Source organism: Maylandia zebra, linkage group LG22 (genome assembly GCF_041146795.1).
Source record: "Maylandia zebra isolate NMK-2024a linkage group LG22, Mzebra_GT3a, whole genome shotgun sequence".
Classification (NCBI taxonomy): Eukaryota; Metazoa; Chordata; class Actinopteri; order Cichliformes; family Cichlidae; genus Maylandia; species Maylandia zebra.
Genome location: NC_135187.1, coordinates 14,173,022 through 14,194,579, shown reverse-complemented (window position 1 = coordinate 14,194,579; position 21,558 = coordinate 14,173,022). Strand labels below are relative to the sequence as shown.

The 21,558-nt window shown below is 42.3% G+C and overlaps 1 protein-coding gene across 4 annotated transcripts in view; it reads left to right on the top strand.

Moving 5' to 3' along the window:
• The first annotated feature begins 7,564 nt into the window (after positions 1–7,564).
• The window catches only part of efna3a (ephrin-A3a), a 78,857-nt gene continuing 64,863 nt past the window's right edge, over positions 7,565–21,558 (top strand). For all 4 annotated transcript variants that reach the window (XM_004549065.3, XM_004549064.3, XM_076879301.1 and 1 more), the window contains exon 1: positions 7,565–8,206. In XM_004549065.3, the coding sequence (XP_004549122.1) occupies positions 8,097–8,206 (110 nt within the window). In that variant the 5' untranslated portion in view covers positions 7,565–8,096. The remainder of the gene's footprint in view (positions 8,207–21,558) is intronic.

The window sequence follows — 21,558 nt, the reverse complement described above, 5'->3', positions numbered from 1 at the left end:
CCTAGCTGCTATCAACGAATCAGGTAACATGCAGAAAACACGTGTAGTGCTAGTTAGTTAACTTTATATTTTACTTATGCATCCATGTAACTGAATATATATATATATATATATATATATATATATATATATATATATATATATATATATATATAAATAACATTACTACACTCACAGAAAATTCCAAAATAAATAAAGTATTTTTACCTCCTACATGTCGGAGTCCAAGAGACAAGCACAGATAGACAGGGTAACGGTCGACAGACAAACAACACCAGCAATGTGTTGAATTAGACTCCTTAGCACTCAGTGAATGAACACCTAAATATTACACCGCTTGAGAGTACTCCCCAACACTAACTGTAGTATAAGGTGAAAAATAAACTCCTGGAATGTAACTCTTGTGCACTTTTATGCCTTACTCCAAAATATTTAACTCCAGAGATTTGCTGTGCAGGTTTCTGGCAAAGTTGTAATTTGTTTCCCCCTGAGGGTTTCCATTTGGAAACCAGCATCAAATATTGCAAGGTGTATGGGTTACCACACCTATAACAAAGTGGGCTGTGACCCAGAACTTGGCCTGCCACACTATGCTGACACCTTGTTCACATTTCATCCAGTTTCATTATTTCTTTATTATGAAGCAGCATCTACTGGAGTTTACGTGTGTTCCACACATACAGTACATACCATAAAGGTATCAGCATGACTTCAACAGAGGGTCAAATAGAATCTGAGTCTCCAGTTTTCTACAAATCTCTGATGTTGGAAACGGACAATCTGACAAAAAACAAGGGATGACAAAAAAAGTAGGATCTGAGTATCTCTTTTAAGCTTTACTTCTTTGATTTTTACCAGAATACTTCACTGATGTGTGAACAATCACACAGTATTTCAGGATCTTGTTTGAAAACCAGCATTTCGGACCATTGCGTGTTCATTTATAGGTTTTTGACTAGTATATGTATCCATCCATCCATTCTCTGCCTCTTATCCTTTTACAGGGTCGCAGGGGGGGGGGGGGCTTGAGCCTATCCCAGCTGTCTTGGGGCGAGAGGCAGGGTACACCCTGTAACCCTAACCCTAAAGGTTGCCAGTCTGTCGCAGGGCTAACACATACACACAGACAACCATTCGCACTCACATACACACCCGCATTCACACACACCAGCCATTTGTTACTGGGCTGGGGGACAGCCGAACGACAGTCACCTGGTGCTAAATAACTATTATATTTAGCTTAGCAAAATAGCGTCACATAATTAGAAGGATTATTTCTTTGCATCAAATAAAACAACAAACCAGGCTAAAGCTACACGAGCCTGTTATGGTCAAAAACTGCGCAGGATGCTTTTGGTCTCGGTGGACTTCACAGGCCACAAACAGTAATGGTCCTTTCAAGCTATCTAAGGAAATATCATTTGCAGAATATCAGACCAATTTACAGTCACTTATGAGTGAAAATGAGGTCTCTGTTTCAGAATCAGTAAGTCATCATCTATCTATCCATGATATGTGTGCTATTTAATGAGGAAAAGTGGAGACTAATATGAAAAGTGGGAACCCATTGCAGAGGGAAACCCTGTAAAGCAGCCAGGATTTGCAAGCACTACAGTATAGGTACAACTGCTGGAGTATTAAGAATTAAGAAAAAAATAAACATGTAGTAAATTAATAAAAGCCATCAGTGACACTGAACTGAACATGGTGACTTTGTGTCCCAAAGAAATCTTTCAGTTTTTCCAGGCGCCGCTGGAGTTACACTGATGTACATTGTGCTGGCTGTGGGATGACTGGACACTGGAGAGGTTACAGTCTTCTTTTTAAGAGCAGTTAAGTTTGAAAATGGAACAGGGTGGCAGAGGTCCAGTTTTCAACAAGGAGACTGCAGTTAAAGTCCAGTTTTGGTGCTTTATGTTTCAGACTTGTTACCCTAGTTTTCACTCGCTGGTTATTTGTGGGCAATTAAAAGGATTTTCAGGTTTAAGAAAATATTTATTTTGATTTGTTTTAAAACTGTTTTACTTACCTAGAAGGGTTTGCCAAATGGTTATTTACAAGCAGGAGGGAGTGCCAAAGACTTGGAGAGTATAGGCACAAACAACAATGACTCCTTGGGTGTTTCTATGAGATGCCAGTGGCTGTGATAACACATCAGCAATTGACGCCCTGGGAATGAATTGGGACGGCGTGAACCCCCAGATGCTGACATGCAGAAATGCTGGAACGCCCAGGGGATCTAAAGAGGTGAACAAACTTTGATTTATTAAGAGGCAGTGCACCTTTGAATGTCAATTCATTCCCTCAATTATTCCAGTATTTAATTTCTCTCTAAACAGATTGCTTTGACAGTTCATCTCCCTGCTTCTGTCCTTTACAACCATTTAGCACATCACTCTCTTCTCCAGGCCCCATCCCAGCGTCCATTTCCTTGCGCTGTCTTTTAATCGCAGCCTGATGCTGAGGAACATTATTCTTGATTGCTCGGCAGATGCCATTGTCTTGGGCTTATATCTTCACAATCACATTAGCCATTTGCACAGCTGGGTACTCACTGAAGCGAGGCAGGTTAAGCACTACACTTGAGGGGACAAAACGATGGTGGCCCACCTGGAGTTTGGGCAAGGCCTGTCCTCAGCTTCATGCCATTAACAAAAACACTGCTGGCCTTGCTTCCATTTGGCTAATGCCTCCATACCTCCCTTCCCCACCTTCCTTTTCTCAGTCTCAACATGTTGCCTCCAGATTTTCACCAGTTTGTCTTCATTTCCTTCTCTCACACTTTGTAACTTTCTAACAGTTTTAAACCTACAAAATATATGTTCATGACAAATAAAACAAAAAAGCAGTAGGATGAGGGAGGGTTGACAAGGTGACACACTGTGACACAGGGATACACACTTTTACTTTTTACACAGCGCTTTTTATTTGTCTACGTTACCAGGTTCAAAAGGCTCCTGCCTCTGCTGTTATTTTTTTTTCCTGTCACACTTAGTTTATATTCAAAGTTTGACATTTCACTAGATTAACTGATTAATCAAATAAATTGTTGTTTACTGACACCGCCACTGGACATTAAACTCAATCAAGGCAACCTCATTTTAATCCATTAACATTAAAGCTGAGATAAATCCAGAATGAGATGTAGGGAAAAGAAGAACAGATGGGTGTAGAAAATTAGAGCTAGCACAGATAGAAGCCAGGAGGAAGAATAAAGAGGTCCCGCTGAGGAACAAACCAGCACATCGTTTTAACTGTAATGTTGCTTACAATGGGAGTAAAGTAGGCTGAAGAATGAAATCAATAATGAGCGAACGAGGATGCATGAAAGCATTGAGGTTGATTGATGAGAAAAAATTATCAGAATAATCAATATGCCTATAGCTGCTGTTCATGAATTAATCACAAACACAGTCACAGTTAAGGTAACGAGCCGTGCTACTATAGTATGTATCAGTGCCTACAGCAAAATACAAGCTGTGCAGCTGCAGAGGCTGCGTGAGGCAATAAACACGTATAAACAGTGCAAAAGAACAAACGTGTTCAATAAGTTATGATACCGAGAAGCTTCACTCGGTCACATGATCAGAATACACTCAAAGCACATTATAAATCTGCAAAATCGGAGCCTCTGGTGGTTGAGACGAGCCGAAACATATGAAATGTCTTTCTGTGCATTTTCCCCTCACTTTCTCTGGTACTGTGCGGTCAGGACCCGCAGCAGGAAGCAAGAGATCATTGGTTCAAGTAGAGGGGGAAGAATATGCTCCTCGTGGATACACCACTTCTTTCCTCCTGAGTGAGAGGTGACAAAAGGATGACAAATGTTGGAGTGGATGGAGGTGAGTGATCCAGGAGAGCTGCACAGATAGGTGGCGGGACAGAGAGAGGGAGTGGGGGGGGAGAGAGTTGGGGGAGAAAATAAAGTGATGGTACTTGCTCTTTCATCCACCCCTTTACTCCAGTCGCCACGGCAACATGCCCGGAGGGCACTCAAGAGAGGCGTCATCACTGACAAAAACAACAGAGAAGCGGGGAGTGAGTGAGAGCAAACGAGAGCAAACTAGACAGACGGTGTGTATGAATGAGAGATGAAAGAGTGGAAAGTAGGCAGCAGATCTACAACCGACTCAGGCTGCGTCTCCTCGCTCGCAAAAAATTCTGACCTTCAGGGACTCGGCTAAGAAGTGTAATGAGCATTCATTTATCATCGGCGGTAATTCAGATTAATGTTTGGATCGCTCAGCAAAAAGTTGCACCGACAGAGTCTACGACCATGTTTATGGGTGTGACTATCACTGATATCCCCTCCAAAAAGGGACACCATTATGAGATATGAAATTGGCAGAGTTAATCAAACCGAGGCTAATGCTTAATATTTGGAATTAACTGAGCCATTAATACTGCGGGCAACCATTAGGCTAGATAGAGTGGTTAAACCACCACCGGCGAAATTAAACAGGTTAATTAAAGTCTCCAAATTTTCATACGCTCCCCCCTCGGTCTATATTTCACTGTTTAACACACACACATAAGCACACAGATACACTCACACACACATATAATTACTCAGACACATGTGTTATTACTGTACTTGTAATGGCCTTGCACTCACTGTATTAATTTTCTAATATTAATGTGAATCTTATTTCTAGCCGTAACCTTAAAGGGATAGTTTACCCCCCAAATCAAAAATACATGTTTGTTTTTTTTCCACTGGCGTGTTGTGTTGTTTGTCCCTCTAGATTATTTTGGTGTGAGTTGTCCAGTTTTTGAAATGTTGGTTGTAGAAATGTCTGTCGTTTACTGAATATAATAGAAGAAGATGGCTAAAAAAAAAAAGGAAACTGGAAAAATGGAAAACCTCAGCAGCCTCAGCCGCCTGTCTTTTTCCACAAATCATGATCTGGCATTTCAAAAAAGATAAATCAGTTTGATACAGGAGCTGTACCATTGGGTAAAAGAAGTGTGTATTATATACCTATTGAAAGCACACAATCTCTGGACTTCAAGAGCAAGGCTTGAATCTGACGTAGAGACTGAAGGACGCTGTAATCTCACAGTAGCAACTTAACAATCATAAGGCTGGCCCAACATTATGCTATATTTGATATGACTTTAATTTAGCAAATCAGACCTTAGACTTAACTCAGGGGCACAGATCAAAGGAAATTAGGGTCGTTTTCCTTCATTAGTGTCACCTGTTAATACTTAGCTGAACCCCTTTTGCCTTCAAAGCAGCCTTAATTCTTCATGCTATAGATTCAACAAGGTGCTGGGAACATTCCTCAGATCGGGTGACCATCTGAGTACAGTGAACTCCCTGTCATGTTCAAGAAAGCAGTTTTTGATGCAACCTTCAGAAGATAGATACAGTGTTGTCATAAAGGGATGGGCATGGTCAGCAACAATAGTCAGGAAGCTTGTGGCATTTAAAGAATCTTCGCTTGGTAATAAGAGGACCAAAGTGTGGCAAGAAAATACCCCCACACCATTACACACCATTACACCACCAGCAGCCTGAACTGTTGATACAGGGTAGGATGGTTCACCGAATTCTGATCATACCATTTGACTTTTGCAAGAGAAATCAAGTCTCATTAGATCAGACAATGTTTTTCCTTTGGAGCCTGAACTGAACTTTGACTCGGTTTTCTTTTCTTAGCTGTCAGGCGTGGATCTTCTGTGTCGTTTTCTGTTGCAGTAACACATGTGGCTCAAGCTTTGACATGTTTTGCAGTCAGAGATGCTCTTCTGTATTAGTTGTAGTGCGGATACACGAGCCTGCATGCAGCCTGTTTCAGCTCCTATTTTTCCAGGACTTACATCATTTCCTCTGGGACTAATAAATTATTCTGATTCTGATTCTAACTCTGTTATAACAAGTGGTTATTTGAGTTCCCGTTGCCTTCTTATCAGCTGAAAAGCAGTCTTTCCATTTTTCTCTGACCTATGACATCAACAAGATATTTTCTCCCAGAGAACTCCTGCTTACTATATTTTCTCTTTTTCAGACCTTTCTCTATAAACCCTAGAGACAGTTGTGTGGAAAAATCCCACTAGAAACATCTCAGCAGTTTCTAAAATACTCAGGTCATCCCTTCTGGCACTGACAACAATGCCACATTCAGAGTCACATAAGTAACTGTTCTTGTCCATTGTGATGCTCGGTTTCAACTTCAGACGATCGACCATGCACATGTTTACATGGCTACATGCACTGAGTTGCTACCATGTGATTGGCTAATTAGATATTTGTGTAAATGCGGATTTGAACAGGTATAAATCACTTCCGCATTTGCCTCATTTTTCAGACCAAGAGGCTACAACCATCTTCTATATACACTCTAAGGTCGAATATTTTGTGACCGTGTGAGTATTGTATCCCTCCTCCACCTCAGCTGAAGTTTGCAGATGTAGTTCACTAGAAGTAAAATTATTTCTGCATGAGACATCGCTTTTATGCCCACTGGCTTACATACCTGAAATTTTTCTAAAACTTTTAATTCCTTAGTCTTAAAGAAAATTCTTTTCAAAGCACTGTTTAGGATTGTGCAATTTGTGTACTCGTTGTGCATCTACACACACACAGAATGAAAAATATTGATAAAGAAGTCCTGAACACGATGGCGCTTTACATCAAGATGACTGAGCCCAGCACTAGATAGCTCTGTGTACCACTATTACAGTGTGGTGGCTTTGCATTAAACTTTCAACCATTTGTATATCAAACACTATAGCTGTTGAAATGTGAACAGCCTGATGATAATTAACTGTTAAACATGCGATAATGAGTCGTGAAGCAGCCAGAGGGGATGTTATTCTTACAGTGTGTTCTCCAGTTTAATCTCTCAGTAAACCCTGAACCTAATCTGTTCTTATGGAAACAGAAAAAAATACTTAAATTTTCAAGATGTGACCTGTACTGCATTTTTAAGGCCTGTAATTATGAAAGGAGTCATGGAAACCGTTTTATTTTAGATATCAGAGTTGTCACATTACCACTCTATATAACATACCGCATAAGTGCTTAAAGGAGCGCACTCTACCATATGGTCTGTGTCAAGGTTTACTAAAACAATACCTGATGAGAGGCTGTTGGGGGGGGGGGAAGGCAAAAAGACCAAAGTAAAGTAAAGGTGATTATTTTTAACTCGTTAACAAATGGGAAAATGTGACATCAAATAAGTTGATTTTTCATGTTTTGCCTATCAGTAGTAATTTTTTATAGTTAGGTACACACAATAAAGCAGAAAAGCTGGAGCAAACTATCCACTGGGTGCAGCACTGACTGATTGACTCTGACCTATTTACTAATTAATAGGTGGTGCTAGATGGGCTCTTTTGGAGCGGTTTTATTGTTTGTCAAATCAATGTCCTTTAAACCTAAAATCACCTTCACCTTAGCTTTAAATAATCAAATTCCTTACTACAATATGACTGATCCTTTTATTTTTACGCATATATTTTCATTTTCTTGTGAGACGGTGCATGTTTTGAGGGGGCGGGGCGGGAGAATAGATGGACATGTGGGCACATCTCAGCCGTCAGAGGGCGGGTTTGTAGCGTTGTGTTCGCAGCGTGTGGCTGCTGCTGCTACTGCTGCTGATTAGAGAAGCGGCAGGTCACCTACAGCTACACAAATCTCAACAGCAGAGGTCCAGCGCCTTGGATGCGACCCTAAAGCGCGTCGAGAACAATAAGCACCGACTTACAGCTGTTAGTTTTGAATGTGGTAGACTGTCTTTCTAGTGAAAGAACTGGGAAAACAAAACAAAAGGTGTGACTTGAAAAAGTGCCCAGCGGGCACGCGTCAGAAGTCCGGATAGATTTGGCACAAGTAAAGATGCCCAAATAGGTTTCGTCGCAATGGGATTTGAGTTGAAGAACACGTAACCACTTACAAGTCACCCCGATTCAACCCGTTGTTAAGGTAACTGGAACTTGAAAAGGCGTATTTTCTTTCTCTTTTCGTCTTCTTCTTCTTCTTCTTCTTGACCGCTGGGATGTTGTGAGTGACGCGTCGCCTGGGACAGAAGGAGCGGGGACGCAGAAGGAAGAGGGGGCACCAGAACTGGCTGAGCAGCGGAGGGATTATGGCTCTCGCAACGTTTTCCCTCAGCCTCATCACGCTGGCGCTTACAAACTTGCACCTTTCGAGAGCCAGCAATCGGCATGCGGTGTACTGGAACAGTTCAAACCTGCTGTAAGTGGTGCACTCTCTCCCCTTGTTAGCAAATTATCCGATGCTGGTCTTTGTCGATGCACACCTGTGTTGATAACTTGTTTACATGACGGTGTGAGCACCTTCTCCTGCAGCGACGTGCTTCTTTTATTTACAGCAAAGCCCTTGAACCATCACTGAAATACACCACAAGAGTTATATTTAAGAAATACGAGTTTATAATAAGATAATAACCAGTTGCAGTAGTTCATAAGTGTCTTCTTTTTTATCTCTTCAATAATTCCAAGCTTCAGATGTTTCCTTTGTTCCCAGTCATTTAATCCATTTGAGTGCAGTAATACATCTCCACTGGGAAACTGTTTTTGCGATGCTCCTCGTGTTCACCCTGCCTGTAAAGTGCCTGCTATATAAATATTTGAATCCTGTCTCACATTTAGACCATCTACTTGCTCCCAGTATTGAGTCATTGAAGTAGTTTTCTTTTTTTTTTTTTTTACCTTGCTGTCTGCTCGTCCTCCCTGCCCCCATTCAGCATCAATGCATTATTCACATACATCACTCAAACTTGAAGAAGTCAGTGTATATGTGTGGTCATTACAAATAAGTATGCTTGCCACACTCACTCAAACATACCTCTGACTTTATTCTCATCCTGTGATTCCTCCGGCATCTGTGAGGTTGCTTACCTCTGGTGAGCTTTCTCAGGCTCTGCTATCTCTCTTTCTCTCTCTACTTCTATAAAGCCAGCTTGCTGTGGGGCAGAGATCGATGTGGATTCTACTGCCTTTGTCTTCTCATTAGCCAACAGTAAATTTATCTTTCTCACATTCTTTTATCTCTTCTCCTCACACAGCTTCCCTCTTTGCCTCCCCCACCACCCCCCACTCCTCGTTCGCCTCCTCTATCTGTGTTCCTCCTCTGTCCATTTGTATTCACCTCAGACGCGGGTCTCTCCTATCGCCTCTCTCTATCACATACTTTGCTTTTTTCTTCCTTCTCTTATTTTTCTACTGTGTATCACCAGCCCGTCTGTCCCCCTCAATTCCACCCCCCACCTTTCTTTTCCCCTCTTTCTGCATCTCATTTCCGCCCCCACATCTGCTGCTGCTGGTCCCTCACTCGCCTTCCGGGCTCTCTGCTGGGGGCACACATACAGTAAACGATTGGAATTAGAAAAGTGGGGTGAATTTAAAAATAGTCATTATAATAACAGTTCGGAAACCTGATGGAAACAGTAAAGGTGATGTCGCAGCAATGTCACTTCCTCATTAACATTAATGTGAGAATGGCAGAGTCACATTCACAACTGTTTCAGATTTATGACTACAGTTAATCCCGTCAGTGTGACATGAATAGAGAGGGGGTGTATTAACTGAGACTTAGTTGCGTTTTAGTGCTGAAAAAGTGCACGGGTTTTTGAGTGCCATAATCAACAGTAGTCTATCTATCAATTTTAATTAGTTGTCTGGCGTGTGCTCCATCTAAAATGATTTTCACAGCGTGGGTATGTTTGCTCGGTGTAGTTATTCATTACAGCGTTAGCACATTCGGTGGCTTTAAATTGACATTTATGTGTTAAAATGACAAATATGTGCACATATTGATGAATTCAAAATGCAGTGTGTGTGTTTGTGTGTGAGAGAGAGGCATAGAGGGAAGGAAGCAGAGAGAGAAAGACAACGTGCAGGTGTGGGTCTACATGCATGCGTGTGCAAAACCTTCTTTCTCCACAGTGAGATACAAATCTCTAAAATAATGCAAAAACTGACCCAGTTTGCAGGTAGCAGACAAATCCTCAGAGGCTATGGCAAGAATACTGATGGCCATCAAGCCTTAAAAGGCCCAAGGCTTGGAGCCATTTCTCCTACATGCACAGAAACCAGCTAAAGGCCTTGCTTGTTCAGTAACGCAGCTCTGTCTCTCATCCAGCTTTCGTTATAGAGGCAAGCTCAGGAGGGAGCAGTAAGAAATGAAGGCAGGAGGAGAGAGAAAGAAACCAGAGGCCTTTAGGGCCAAAACTCTGGTTCAGGCCTTAATGTTTCACCCTTGAGCGCAGCATTCAGCACAGATGGTTACGGCACAGCTGCAAGAAATGGGATCACTTGGAAGCCAAGCTGTTTGTGCCAAAGCCATGAAAATGGCTTTTTATGATAACGCTCAGTTAGAAATGTCTTTCTCTGGTATACTGAAAGTCAAAAGTGGATTGTCACACAGTGGATTCCTCAGTAATACTGCTCTGTTTGATTCTTTTCAGCTTTTCTGAGGTAAACAACATCAGATGATTTATTATTGCTTTTTGTCATGCCTCGCACAATTTGAAACGAGATATCCCGATTATCATAACCCCAAGAAATACCTCGGAGTGCTTTGATTACCGCCCAAGCCCGTCACGACCGCACTACCCCCCATTAGAAAGTGTTGGCCTCAGCTTCCACTCTCAGCAGTGTGCCTGGCCAACTCGTTACAGATGTCCCTGCTAATGGCTGACTGAGGCAAGAAAAAACACACACGCAGGCCATTAAATCATCTCGCATCTGAGGCCATCTGCCAATTAGAGGGGGGAGATGTGGAACATCTTGAGAGCATGCCGGAGCAGCGGTGCACTGCGGTAGCCTCGCCTACCCGCAAGCAGCGTCCCATACTCCTGCCACCTCCTCCCATCAGGTGTCTGGCCTCGCTGGTTTCACAGGACGCATCTCCATAATTGCCCGGTGTGATGTGGGTGTGATGAAAACAGCAGCGCAGCTTTCATTCAATCTCCCACTCCCTCACTAAGTCACATAGTTCGTCTGCTAATGCTTTTAACTTAGCAGAACACCAGAGCAAAAAAGTCTTTGCATGGGTGTGTGAAGGAATACCAGAGAATTGCGTTTGAAAATGTGCCACACGTCTCTTTGCTAAATCGCCATTCCCTTGCCTGCTCAGCCAGATGAAAGCTTTCTTTCGCTGTTTGTGGCCGATACTTAGTGATTTACAGCTCAGCGTGTTTTATGCTACACATTATGGACTGATTTGGCCCTGAAATGGTGTCTGTCAAGCCCCTGGAACACACACACACAAAAGAAAACAACCCAATTCCCCACACAGTATATCTGGTGGTACAAAATAAATTATCACCTTGACAAATAGCTTCCCAGAGAGTTCGAGGAACAGCGGCCCGGTGATCAATGTTGAGTCAAGGTGCCGTCTTTCTCAACAGGCTCATTAACCACCAGGTCGGTTTTTGTGGGTGTGTAGACCCAGCTAGAGTTGGAGGCGGTCCCCTATGGGACAGAGGAGAACCTGGTGCCCTGTAGGAAACACTTTGTAGATATTAAGTTGCAGTAAAGGCAATCATTACTGAGAAATGAAGAAATGAGAGAGAGAAGGATGGGAAAAAGAAATGTCAGGTAATGGATAAGGACATTTCAGAAGGTAGATGGAGAAAAAGCAAAGGCTACAAAGTGTGAAGAATAGTACTGTAAGGAAGAGCTGGCTCTAACTGAGAGATTGTAATAGAAAGGAATGGAAGGTGAAGATGTTGGAAAGGTGGAAAGCAGAGATGTCTTTCACTAGAATAAAGCAGTGGAAAGATTAATTAAGTCGGTCAAAAGTCAGGAAGGGTGAAAAAGAGCGCAGGCTTTGCCGGATATGGAAGTTCGGTTATTTGGCTGAATGTGCTGTAGCTGCTGTTTTCTGGGGAGAAGATACCCACAGGAGTTGATCCGTGCTAATGTGGACACAGGCTGGGTCATTCATGTGGACCAGTGCTCCGAGACAATAGCTGCTGCCACTCACCTGCCCCTCGGCCCAGAGAAACACGGCGACGCATACGGAGCTTACGGGAGACAAGCAGATTTGCTACCTGATTACATGCACGTTCGTCCGCCTGCAGCTCTGTCTCTTGGCTGTCTTGGTAATTTTGCATACAAATGCATCTTATTCACCGGCGTTCAATTTGTTCTTTTCCATTCATTGTACCACACAAGCGCCTCAAACAGCAGTAGATAGTGGGCTTTTTTTCTCCTTGGTTGCAGTTATGTTAAATGAGAGGGAATGTGTGTGAATAACACTGATTGAAAAGTGCAATTTGACCTTTTGAGTTTTTGAATTAATCATGTTCCTCCATATCTAAAATGGAATATTCCCCTCTCCAACTATTCAGGTTGTTTGTTGAGATATGAATGCTTTCCATTTCGTTTGTTTTAGACATTTAGAAGATTAGTTTGATGAGCACTGCTTTTAAATGGACGACTAACTTAGTATCATCGCCCAGCGCTCATTGGAAGTGAAGTGGTGGAAAGTGGTTAAAGTTACTGGTCTGCAAAGCTGTGTTCTGACCATTTTTAGCTTGTTGCAATGTGGTATGAGTCACATAAGTGGATGGAGAAACACTGAAAGGATATTTAATGGCTCTTATAGATCCAAGAGTGGGTGTGCAGATCAATACATTTATATGGTATGGGAAGGTGAATGGAACCTGGCCAAACAAAAATACGAACTGGTTGCTTTTGGAGCAGCAATCAATCCGGGTGCATCAGGTGATCAATTTCCAAATGCATTTTTAATTTGATTTTGTGGTGTCCGTAAAGCGCCGTGAAGCATTCGGCGCTAAGCTCGGGAAGCTCAGATCAAGTATTGCCTTGGAACAGCATGCCTGAGAATTGATTATTATGGGCTTGTCAGTCACTGCTCCGGGGTTCATGCTCCTTAGAGGCCTTAACTATGTTTGTGTGAAACAAGGCCTTGGTATAGCTTCAGCAGGAGCTCCAGAGAAAGCAAAGGTTAGAAAAACACGAGTGCAGGCACGGATGAAAGAAAAGTAGCCTATGTGTTTTGAATAAATCCAAGACTCAAAGTAAATGCAACTTATTCCTCTGAAATGTGAAAATAAAATGAAAAGCTGTAGGAAAGTATGCACGTGTGCAATTCTTTCACAAGATAAAAATGAAAAACCTTTATCACAACGTTCTCCTTATGCGCATATTTTATAATATCTACTCTCATCTTTTTCTTTTCTTCCAGATATGAAACATGTGATTTAGAATTCTTAACACAAAGAGTGAAATTTAATATATTTAAGGGACGTAATTGCAAAAACAAAAATAAAATGGCACAGTGTTCATTTTTGGCCACTGCTGTTGTTGGGCATAAATCACACTCTACCAAGCAGTTTGATTAAAGCCAACATGCAATTCAACAGATTTGAACCAAGGGAAAAGTCTGAAAACATCAGCTATTGTTCTGTTACAATAAAGTCTCCCGTCTTGGTGTTTCGGCTTTTTTATATCTATTCTGATCCTCCTAAAGGTCCAAAGCACTCCAAGCCTGCTGAGCTTCATTTTAATAAGGAATCTGCAGGTGTGGTGGGCCATTATAACCCGTTCATGAGCTCTGATGGGAAGCTACCTTGGGACTCATCTAAGAGCTACCTCAGGTGACCTGGAGTGCTTTTTTCCGTGGAGTCCAAGGGAAAAACATAGTTAGGCTCTTCATATGTCATCAAAGGCCATTAGCATTCCTGCACTCCAAGCTTATAAAAACTGCACTTAACTGGCAGTGGGAACCCACAGGAGATAGTCCTGATCCCAGACAGGTAGAACCAATTTCAGACTCAATGATTTGAATGCAAATGCTTTCTACAAAGAGGGCTTTCCAACTTCAGAATGGCAACTCCACAGTACATTACACTGGGAGTCTGCACCGCAGTGCCCGTTACCCACTGGGAAATTACATTGCTGCTATGATGAAAATGGCTGCCATGTAGGAAAAAGATCAAAGCTGTTGATAGGTGGATGGTCACTGGCTGGAGTTTGATTATTTGGGAAATGGGCCTTGTTAAGCTACATGGCCAGGAAAACAATATGGCAGCCACAGCAGTTGGTCAAAATAATTTGTTTTTTTATTGAAGCAGAAGGCCTCTTCTGAGGTATGGCAATTGAGGCGGTATTTTGCACCAACTGGCGCCCTCAGAGTTATCAGTGTCCTTTCATAAAAAAGGCAGCGAGCGAGGACACAGGTTTGTGCTCTGTCATATCTTGTTCTCTGTTCATTCCCTTCAGGTCTTGAGCCGTGACAGGTCTTCCCTCTAATGCTCTTGGGTGCTTAACAACAGCCGTGTTACGAGAAGTGGAAACTGTCCTCACAGCTTAGTGGATGATACGGCTCCAGTATTCCTTTTTATGTGAGGGCAATTTCGGATATGGGCAGCGTAATAATTAGATATTCTCTTATAATTGAGATTTTTCCTATTGAAGATGTAATTATATGAAGGTCTAAGACCCTTTGGCAGCCGTCGTCTCTGTAATAAGAATATTTGAAGAAAATTGAAATCTCTCTCTAGTGCTCTGTGCATCCAGAATGACAAAAAGTAATTTGACCTCTCAGCGGCAGCCGCCGCCGCTTAATGTATCCCTCTTATGTTGTTAGAGGGAACATTTAAATCAGTACATCTTCAAGCGAAACTGCTCTATTACAAATATGATAGCAAAGTCGTTAAAACTTGAAAGTGTGGCGCAAGTGAATCGGAGGGGAAGCTACCTACTGGCAGAAGTAAAGGTTAGATTGTTGTCAGGAACCTGGAGAGCTGTGCTGCGCAAATTTAAACTGCGGAGATATTGAAATGCTGTGCTTGTTGAGGTAATTACGTTGGAGGTATTAAATAAAACCCTTTTTTTCAGGGAACATCCAGCTTTTGAAAAATATAGTACTGTACACGCAAGTCAGTATGCAGTGTCCACATCGGATTGCTGGGAAAGAGGTCGAATAGACGCATTAGTCCTTCTTGTTGTGTTTCTGTTGTGTTGAGGGGGACCAATAAACAATACTGTGAAAGCTGAATGTTTTTGAGTGCTACATGAGTTCAAAGTTACATAAGAAAATAAATGAAATCAAATGAAATAACAGTTAATATTAGATATATTATATTAGACACACAGGTGATTACTTTTTCAATTAAACTGAAGAAATGAAGTGAAGCCTGCCAGCCAGTTCAGGCAATCAACTTGAGCTGCGCTGCTTTGTACACAAATGGCATGGCTCATTCTCCTCATGAACACTGAATACTTCCTAACAGTTCAGTTGTCTATTTAATGCTACAGTCACACTACAGAAGACATTGATTGGACACTTTAGCACAACCATAATTACTGCAACTATGTGCAATTAGTTTTTTCATTGAAATGTTTGCCTTGAAGACAGGGATTATGACAGGGTCTATGACTGGTGACAATGAGCTGCTGTCTTCAAAAGTGACTTTGCATCAAGACAACATTAAAATGGCAATAAAACAGAGTCTGTTTGTGATTCAGTGGGGTCAAGTTGGCTATTAATGTTTTAATTGTGATAATTTGTCAATTAACTTTGGTAAATCTGCAAAAATTGCAAATCTGTTGCAGTGTTTGGTGTGGTTGTGGCTTAAGAGGTGGAGCAGGTCATCTACCAATCAAAAGGTTGGTTATTCAATACCTGGCCTCTCCAGTCTGCATGTCCGTGACACTGAACCCCAAGTTTCTCCCGATACATTCACTGGACCATGAATGTGTATCAATGTTAGATAGAAAACACTTAGCCATAGAAAATAGTGCTTGTATAAAATCTTTTGTATAAATGGGTGATTGAAGCTTGAAGTACAAAGCTTTGAGTGCTCAAGCAGAATAGAAAAGCACTGTACAAGAACCAGTCCATTTACAATTTATTTCCTATTCTAAATCTTTTACTGTCATCGTGTATAGAAATTCACATTAACTACTTAGTATTCCAGAGTCAGAATCTGATAGATTTGAAACAGGAATTCCTCCACAAATAGTGACATAGATGCACCACGATGGGATTGGCAACCTGTCCCTTCTCCTTGTGATTGATCATGGTCACTCAGAGTTTCAAACTCTGGTTGTTGCAACTACTTGGAGTTTGTCTCCAAAAGCATAATAAACTAAAGCAGTAACCTATTTTTCCTTGTGGCAAAGATGTTGCCATCCTACTTTAGTGTTACTAAATCATAATGAGGCTCACGCATGACCACATACATGGATTAAACATTATGGCTGTGGTATGATTTTGACAAAGAAAATTGAGAAAATTAGAAGAGACAAAATACCTCAAGCAGCGTTCTCATGTTGCCGTACATTTAATTGCTGGGTATGCCATATGTGTGGCTTGCTGTTGTGGTTGCCAGTCACAAGGCAAGTAGTCTGAGCTTTGACTAGTTGTTGGCATGAGCTTAGCTGGCAACCTGTGACTTACTTTGATGATCACTACAAAATTCTTGATTTAAATAAACATGATCTGATTGGCTGGCACTTGAAAAGTTGAACTTTTCGCAACTCCAAGCAGCACAAACAAAGCATGGTATCGGCTCCGCAATTCAGTTTGACAACGTAAGTCATCTCCTTCAATGTGAATGACAGGCGAGAGCGTGAAAGCCTGAAAGATGTGCATGTGTGTTCTGTACAATACGGATTGCGAGAAGTGTGTCACTTTCTAAAGAGGGAGTTCTTGCAGGGTAGCAAGACTTCACTTCAATAAAGAGGACTGCTCATAGATCTTTTAGTAGGTGCTTTATTGAAAGAAAAAAATCTGATGCTGTGAGATGTCAGGCCAAGTTCAGATGGTGTTTGTTTCCACATAATAAGAAGCAAACCCCAAACCCTGAATGCTAAAACTGAAAACCAAGTACTTACCCAACGGGCGATCGTGGCTCAAGAGTTGGGCGTTCGCCTTGTAATCGGAAGGTTGCCGGTTCGAGCCCCGGCTTGGACAGTCTTGGTCGTTGTGTCCTTGGGCAAGACACTTCACCCGTTGCCTACTGGTGGTGGTCAGAGGGCCCGGTGGCGCCAGTGTCCGGCAGCCTCGCCTCTGTCAGTGCGCCCCAGGGTGGCTGTGGCTACAATGTAGCTTGCCATCACCAGTGTGTGAATGGGTGGATGACTGGATATGTAAAGCGCTTTGGGGTCCTTAGGGACTAGTAAAGCGCTATATAAATACAGGCCATTTACCATTTTACCCAACTGACAAATAAAGAGCAAATTGAGTTTGGAGCCTACAATCCAAACTGTATTCTGCTGCTGCAATGAATCATGTGAAACTTCAGCTGTCTGACTGAAATGAGGCTTGTTTAATCTCACACTCATATGGATGAAAAACAGGGTGAAAATAATCTCCTGCTCCTCAGACTTAGCTATGCCACAATAAAATACTTGTGCAATTATTTATTAGAGACAAATGGGCAAAAATACTTTTTTTAATGGTTCAGACTTTTATGTAATATAACAGGAGGTACAGTCAGCAGATCAGCAGACAGCTCAGTGGTACTCTGCTCCTTTCTTTGCACCCATGTTTCCATATCTTCAACCTCATCATTTAATCAGGTCTCGTGTTGGTCTGCATAAAAAAAATACCTACTCTGAATTCATTTGCCGCCTTGATGTGTAAATCCAGTCATGGTTAATGCATGAGCGACGGCACATGCATAATTATGACTCTGTACTCACACACCTGCGTTTTTTTCCCCTGCACTTGGACAAGACATGACTCAACACACTGCCGGCGTCCTCCGTCACCGAGGGTGGGAAGGTTGGTGGTGGCGAAGGTGGGGATGTTTCAGTCCTTTGCTCTCTCCTGATCAGTTTGAAATGTTGATGAGGGAAATAGCTCTACATCGCAGTCTGTTATTTGCATTTGTTAAAGCTCGGAGGATGATTTGTAGAGGAATAAGAAGGGGTGGCGCCCTGCTTGTTATCGCAAATTTTTGAGAGCCGTAGTATTAATGACCAGGTTCTTGAAATATAAGAGTCTGTAATCTACCTGTTCGCCATGCCTCCTGATTAAACTGTGCAAATCTCCCCTGGCTATGTACCAATCTGCTGCAGTGCTTTGTTTGTTAAGTTATTTATTTGGTTGGTTCAGCTGCTTTTCAGCAGCTTGGGGCTATGTACAGCAGACATCTGTGAGTGCTGCCCCGATGACCATAGTGTTAAAGCTACATTTCTTACTTACCGTGAGTGTTGTATATGCAATGTTTTCTCATGGTAACAACCGGTGTAATGCCGCATAGCACTGTGTCTAGACTAGCATGGTGTGTAAAACTGGGAATCACACAGAGACGAGCCCAGCGCTTCACCATGCTGTGTGTGGGTGTATAGAATATCAATGTCCTGCTGTGCTCTCTCACTCTGTGTTTGTCTGGCTGCTATTAGGTGGCATTTAAGGTGTTTTCATGTCTCAATGTCTGTCTGGGTTCTTGTATGTGTGCGCGTACATCCTTGTTTGATTGATTGTCTTTGAAAGCACAGTAATGATTCTGTCTCCTCGTCTTGGCCCTCTCCGTCTCTTTTGGTCAGTGTCTCCCTCACGCCTGCGTTTGCCTCGCAGAGCAGCAGCGCTCTCCGTCTTCCTGCCGTGTTGTTTGAAGTGTTTTTGCTCAGCCTTCTGTTCCTGCTCCGTTCTCACCTTGTGTGGAGTCAATGGGAAGTCCCAGAAGACTGCCTTGCTCAACCGCATTGCTGTGCGTGGGAGGGAAAGTGGGCACTACCGCCCATTTACCTCCCTTTAATTTATCGCTCTATTGCAGTTGAAAGAGTGAATCACATAGGTCGTCTCATTATTTAGAAATCATCTCGCTCATAGACGTCTTAGTACAGTGTGAGAACACAAGGGAGGCTGTGGTTTTCCTTCTCACTGCATTCTTTGTGCCCGTGTGTCTTTCAGTATAGGATAAAGTATATGTACTGTGAGAGATAGATGGTTATGATAAATAGATTTGCTTTTGCAGCGCTTAAAGGGATTCTGTGCCACTTCCCAGGAGGAAAACGTAGAAAAAGTTCTGACAAAAAATAACCAAAAGGAAGAGGAAGAAAGTGAGTATGGGGGAGGAAAATGAGGGGAAAAAAGGAACTTGTGAGAGGGGGATATAAAGCACTTCTAAGATGTAAAGGCTGACAGTGGAGTGGAGGTGGGGGATAGGCTAGGACGAGGAGGAGGAGGGGGGAAAAGGGGATATTTGTATGTAGGGGAGAGGAAGAGTCTGCATGGAGAATATTAATGGTGTGTCAGGAATTGGAGTATCTTTAAAGACCTCAACCTTTTCTGTGGTGCTGATGTGTACTGTATCAGAACAAGCAGCTTGGAGGCACTGCTGAAAAATCAGGAAAAATAGCAGAACAGGCAACTGTCACAGTGGCTATTCTGAACCCACACACAATATTGTACCGGTCGGAGTAGTGTTTGCATGGCACAGATCCTGGTGGCTATGAATCAGGAAATAGTAATGGCCCACTCAGATAATTTCCACTGCTTGTCCACAAGGGTTGGGAAATTGGACAAATATATCATGATATATTGTGCTAGCAGTGATTAGCCAAGTCCATTATCAGTGGTTCTTTTTCGAGCCGATTCTCGATGATGATTTTTATCTTTGTAGGTTAACAGTTTGGAATTCTTCTTTTATGAAAATGCAGCACTATGAATTTATAGACACTGATACCACTGATCTGATGCGGAAAACTGGCCTTTGAATGGTCCACAGTATTTCCCGCAAATTCAGTGTGTGATGCTAGTGTATGTGCACTCATCTGGTTTAGCATGCATGGGTGTGCATGTGGCTACTTTCCCAGTACATTGGCTTTCTTAAATGACTCAATAAATAATAGAGTTTCTTCTCTACAAATATTTTATTTGCCTAGAACTTTGCAGTAATAAATAAATAATAAATATAATCAGATGCTTCTTTAGTGAGTCTCTCATCCTGCAGATGAACTCTGTCTTGAACTGCAGTTATAAAAAGTAGTCCTTGTTCTTCTCTGCATCATTTGTCAGCTTGGTGTCGTGGAAGGTTTGTAATACAGGTTCTAGCTAGACTGGCCCTCCTGCTCAGATTGGATCTCCAGAGCAGTATAAAGAGTAGCAGCAGTGCTCCAAGATACGGATATGGAGTCTGTCCAATGGTGGTACGAGAAGCTCACTGGGGAAGCAGGTAATTGATGTTGAGGGCTGTAGTAAGACACCTGAGCTGGGGGAATAGTCCTCCAGTAAACCAGTCACTGGTGGCATTGTTCTGTCAGATGGTTTAAAATTAAAAACAAATAATAAAAATAGGCATTTGTTTATGCACAGCATTTCAATCAGGTTGAGGTCTCAGCTTCCTCTGGGCTATTGTGGCATGTTGATTCTTTTCTTTTTCAGTCATTCTGTTGTAGAGTTGCTGCTGCACTTGCGATTGCCCTGGTCATGTGCTGAAAAACAAGCCTAAATCATTACCTCTCCGCCACTGTACTTGACATTTCATATAAGGTATTTGTCCTGACATGCTGCAATGTAGTGTTGTGTATTATGGCCAGACATCTCTGCTTTGGTCTGCCTGTCAGTCTGTCCAAAGGACAATTTTCCAGGAGTTGGACTTTGGATGCTCTTCCAAATAAGCCAGGTTTGTTTTTAATTGGACAGTCATGAGCTTTAACTTTTAACATGCCAACTGAAGCCTGTAGAGTGGTTTTTTTTGTTTTTTTTTTGGCAGCGTCTTGGAATATTGCACAATCTGACCTTGGAGTGCATTTGTTGGGACATCAGTCCTTGGAAAGTTGTGACATTGTGCCATTGTGTCTGCATATCTATCAATCTAGCTAGCTAGCTAGCCAGGTAATTCACTCTGTACCTCTCTCTTTAAGTATTATTCACATGCCTCAAACACAGCCACCAATTTTTCAGTTGCTGTCGTGTCAGGACTGTGAAATCCCTCCAAGCACCTGTCAGCTCTGGGATCTACAGCAGGAAGGAGAATAGAGGGTGCTGCAGGTGTGCGCATTGTGTGTGCGCGCACATGCGTGAGAGGGAAGGGAAGTGTGAGAAAAGGAAGAGGGAGAGAGAAGTGACACTCATTTACCACATGATGCAAAGAAGAAACACACTGTCTTTTGTGGAAGCCTGTGTCACAGGTGACAGTCAGTGACAGGGCCATGAACAGGCCTGTCAGGAAGGTAGGAGCCAAAGAAGGGAGAGACGCAGGAAATGTATATGGTAGTCCTCGTATAGCAGATGAGAAATAGAGTGAGTATAGGCGTAGGCTACGGTGGCAGCGAGAATAACAGTGGAGCACATTGTTAGGAGTTAAATGATGTAGTGAAGAGAATAACATATATAGCCTGAGGTCTTTGTGTAGAAGATGGGGAAAGCAAGTGACGCACAGCAACTGCAGGAGATGGATTCCCCTTGTGGAAATTGGTTTAATACCAGGAGGTTTATTCCTTGGAAAAGCTTGCTGCCTTTAAAAACATTGCGGTTGTAATTAGAAAAAAGGGAGAAACTGTAGATAATCAAATTCACGTCTCTGTCTGATATCTCTTTTGTTTTGCTTTTTAATTTAATCCAGAGTAATGCAAATTGAAACATCAAACTCTCAA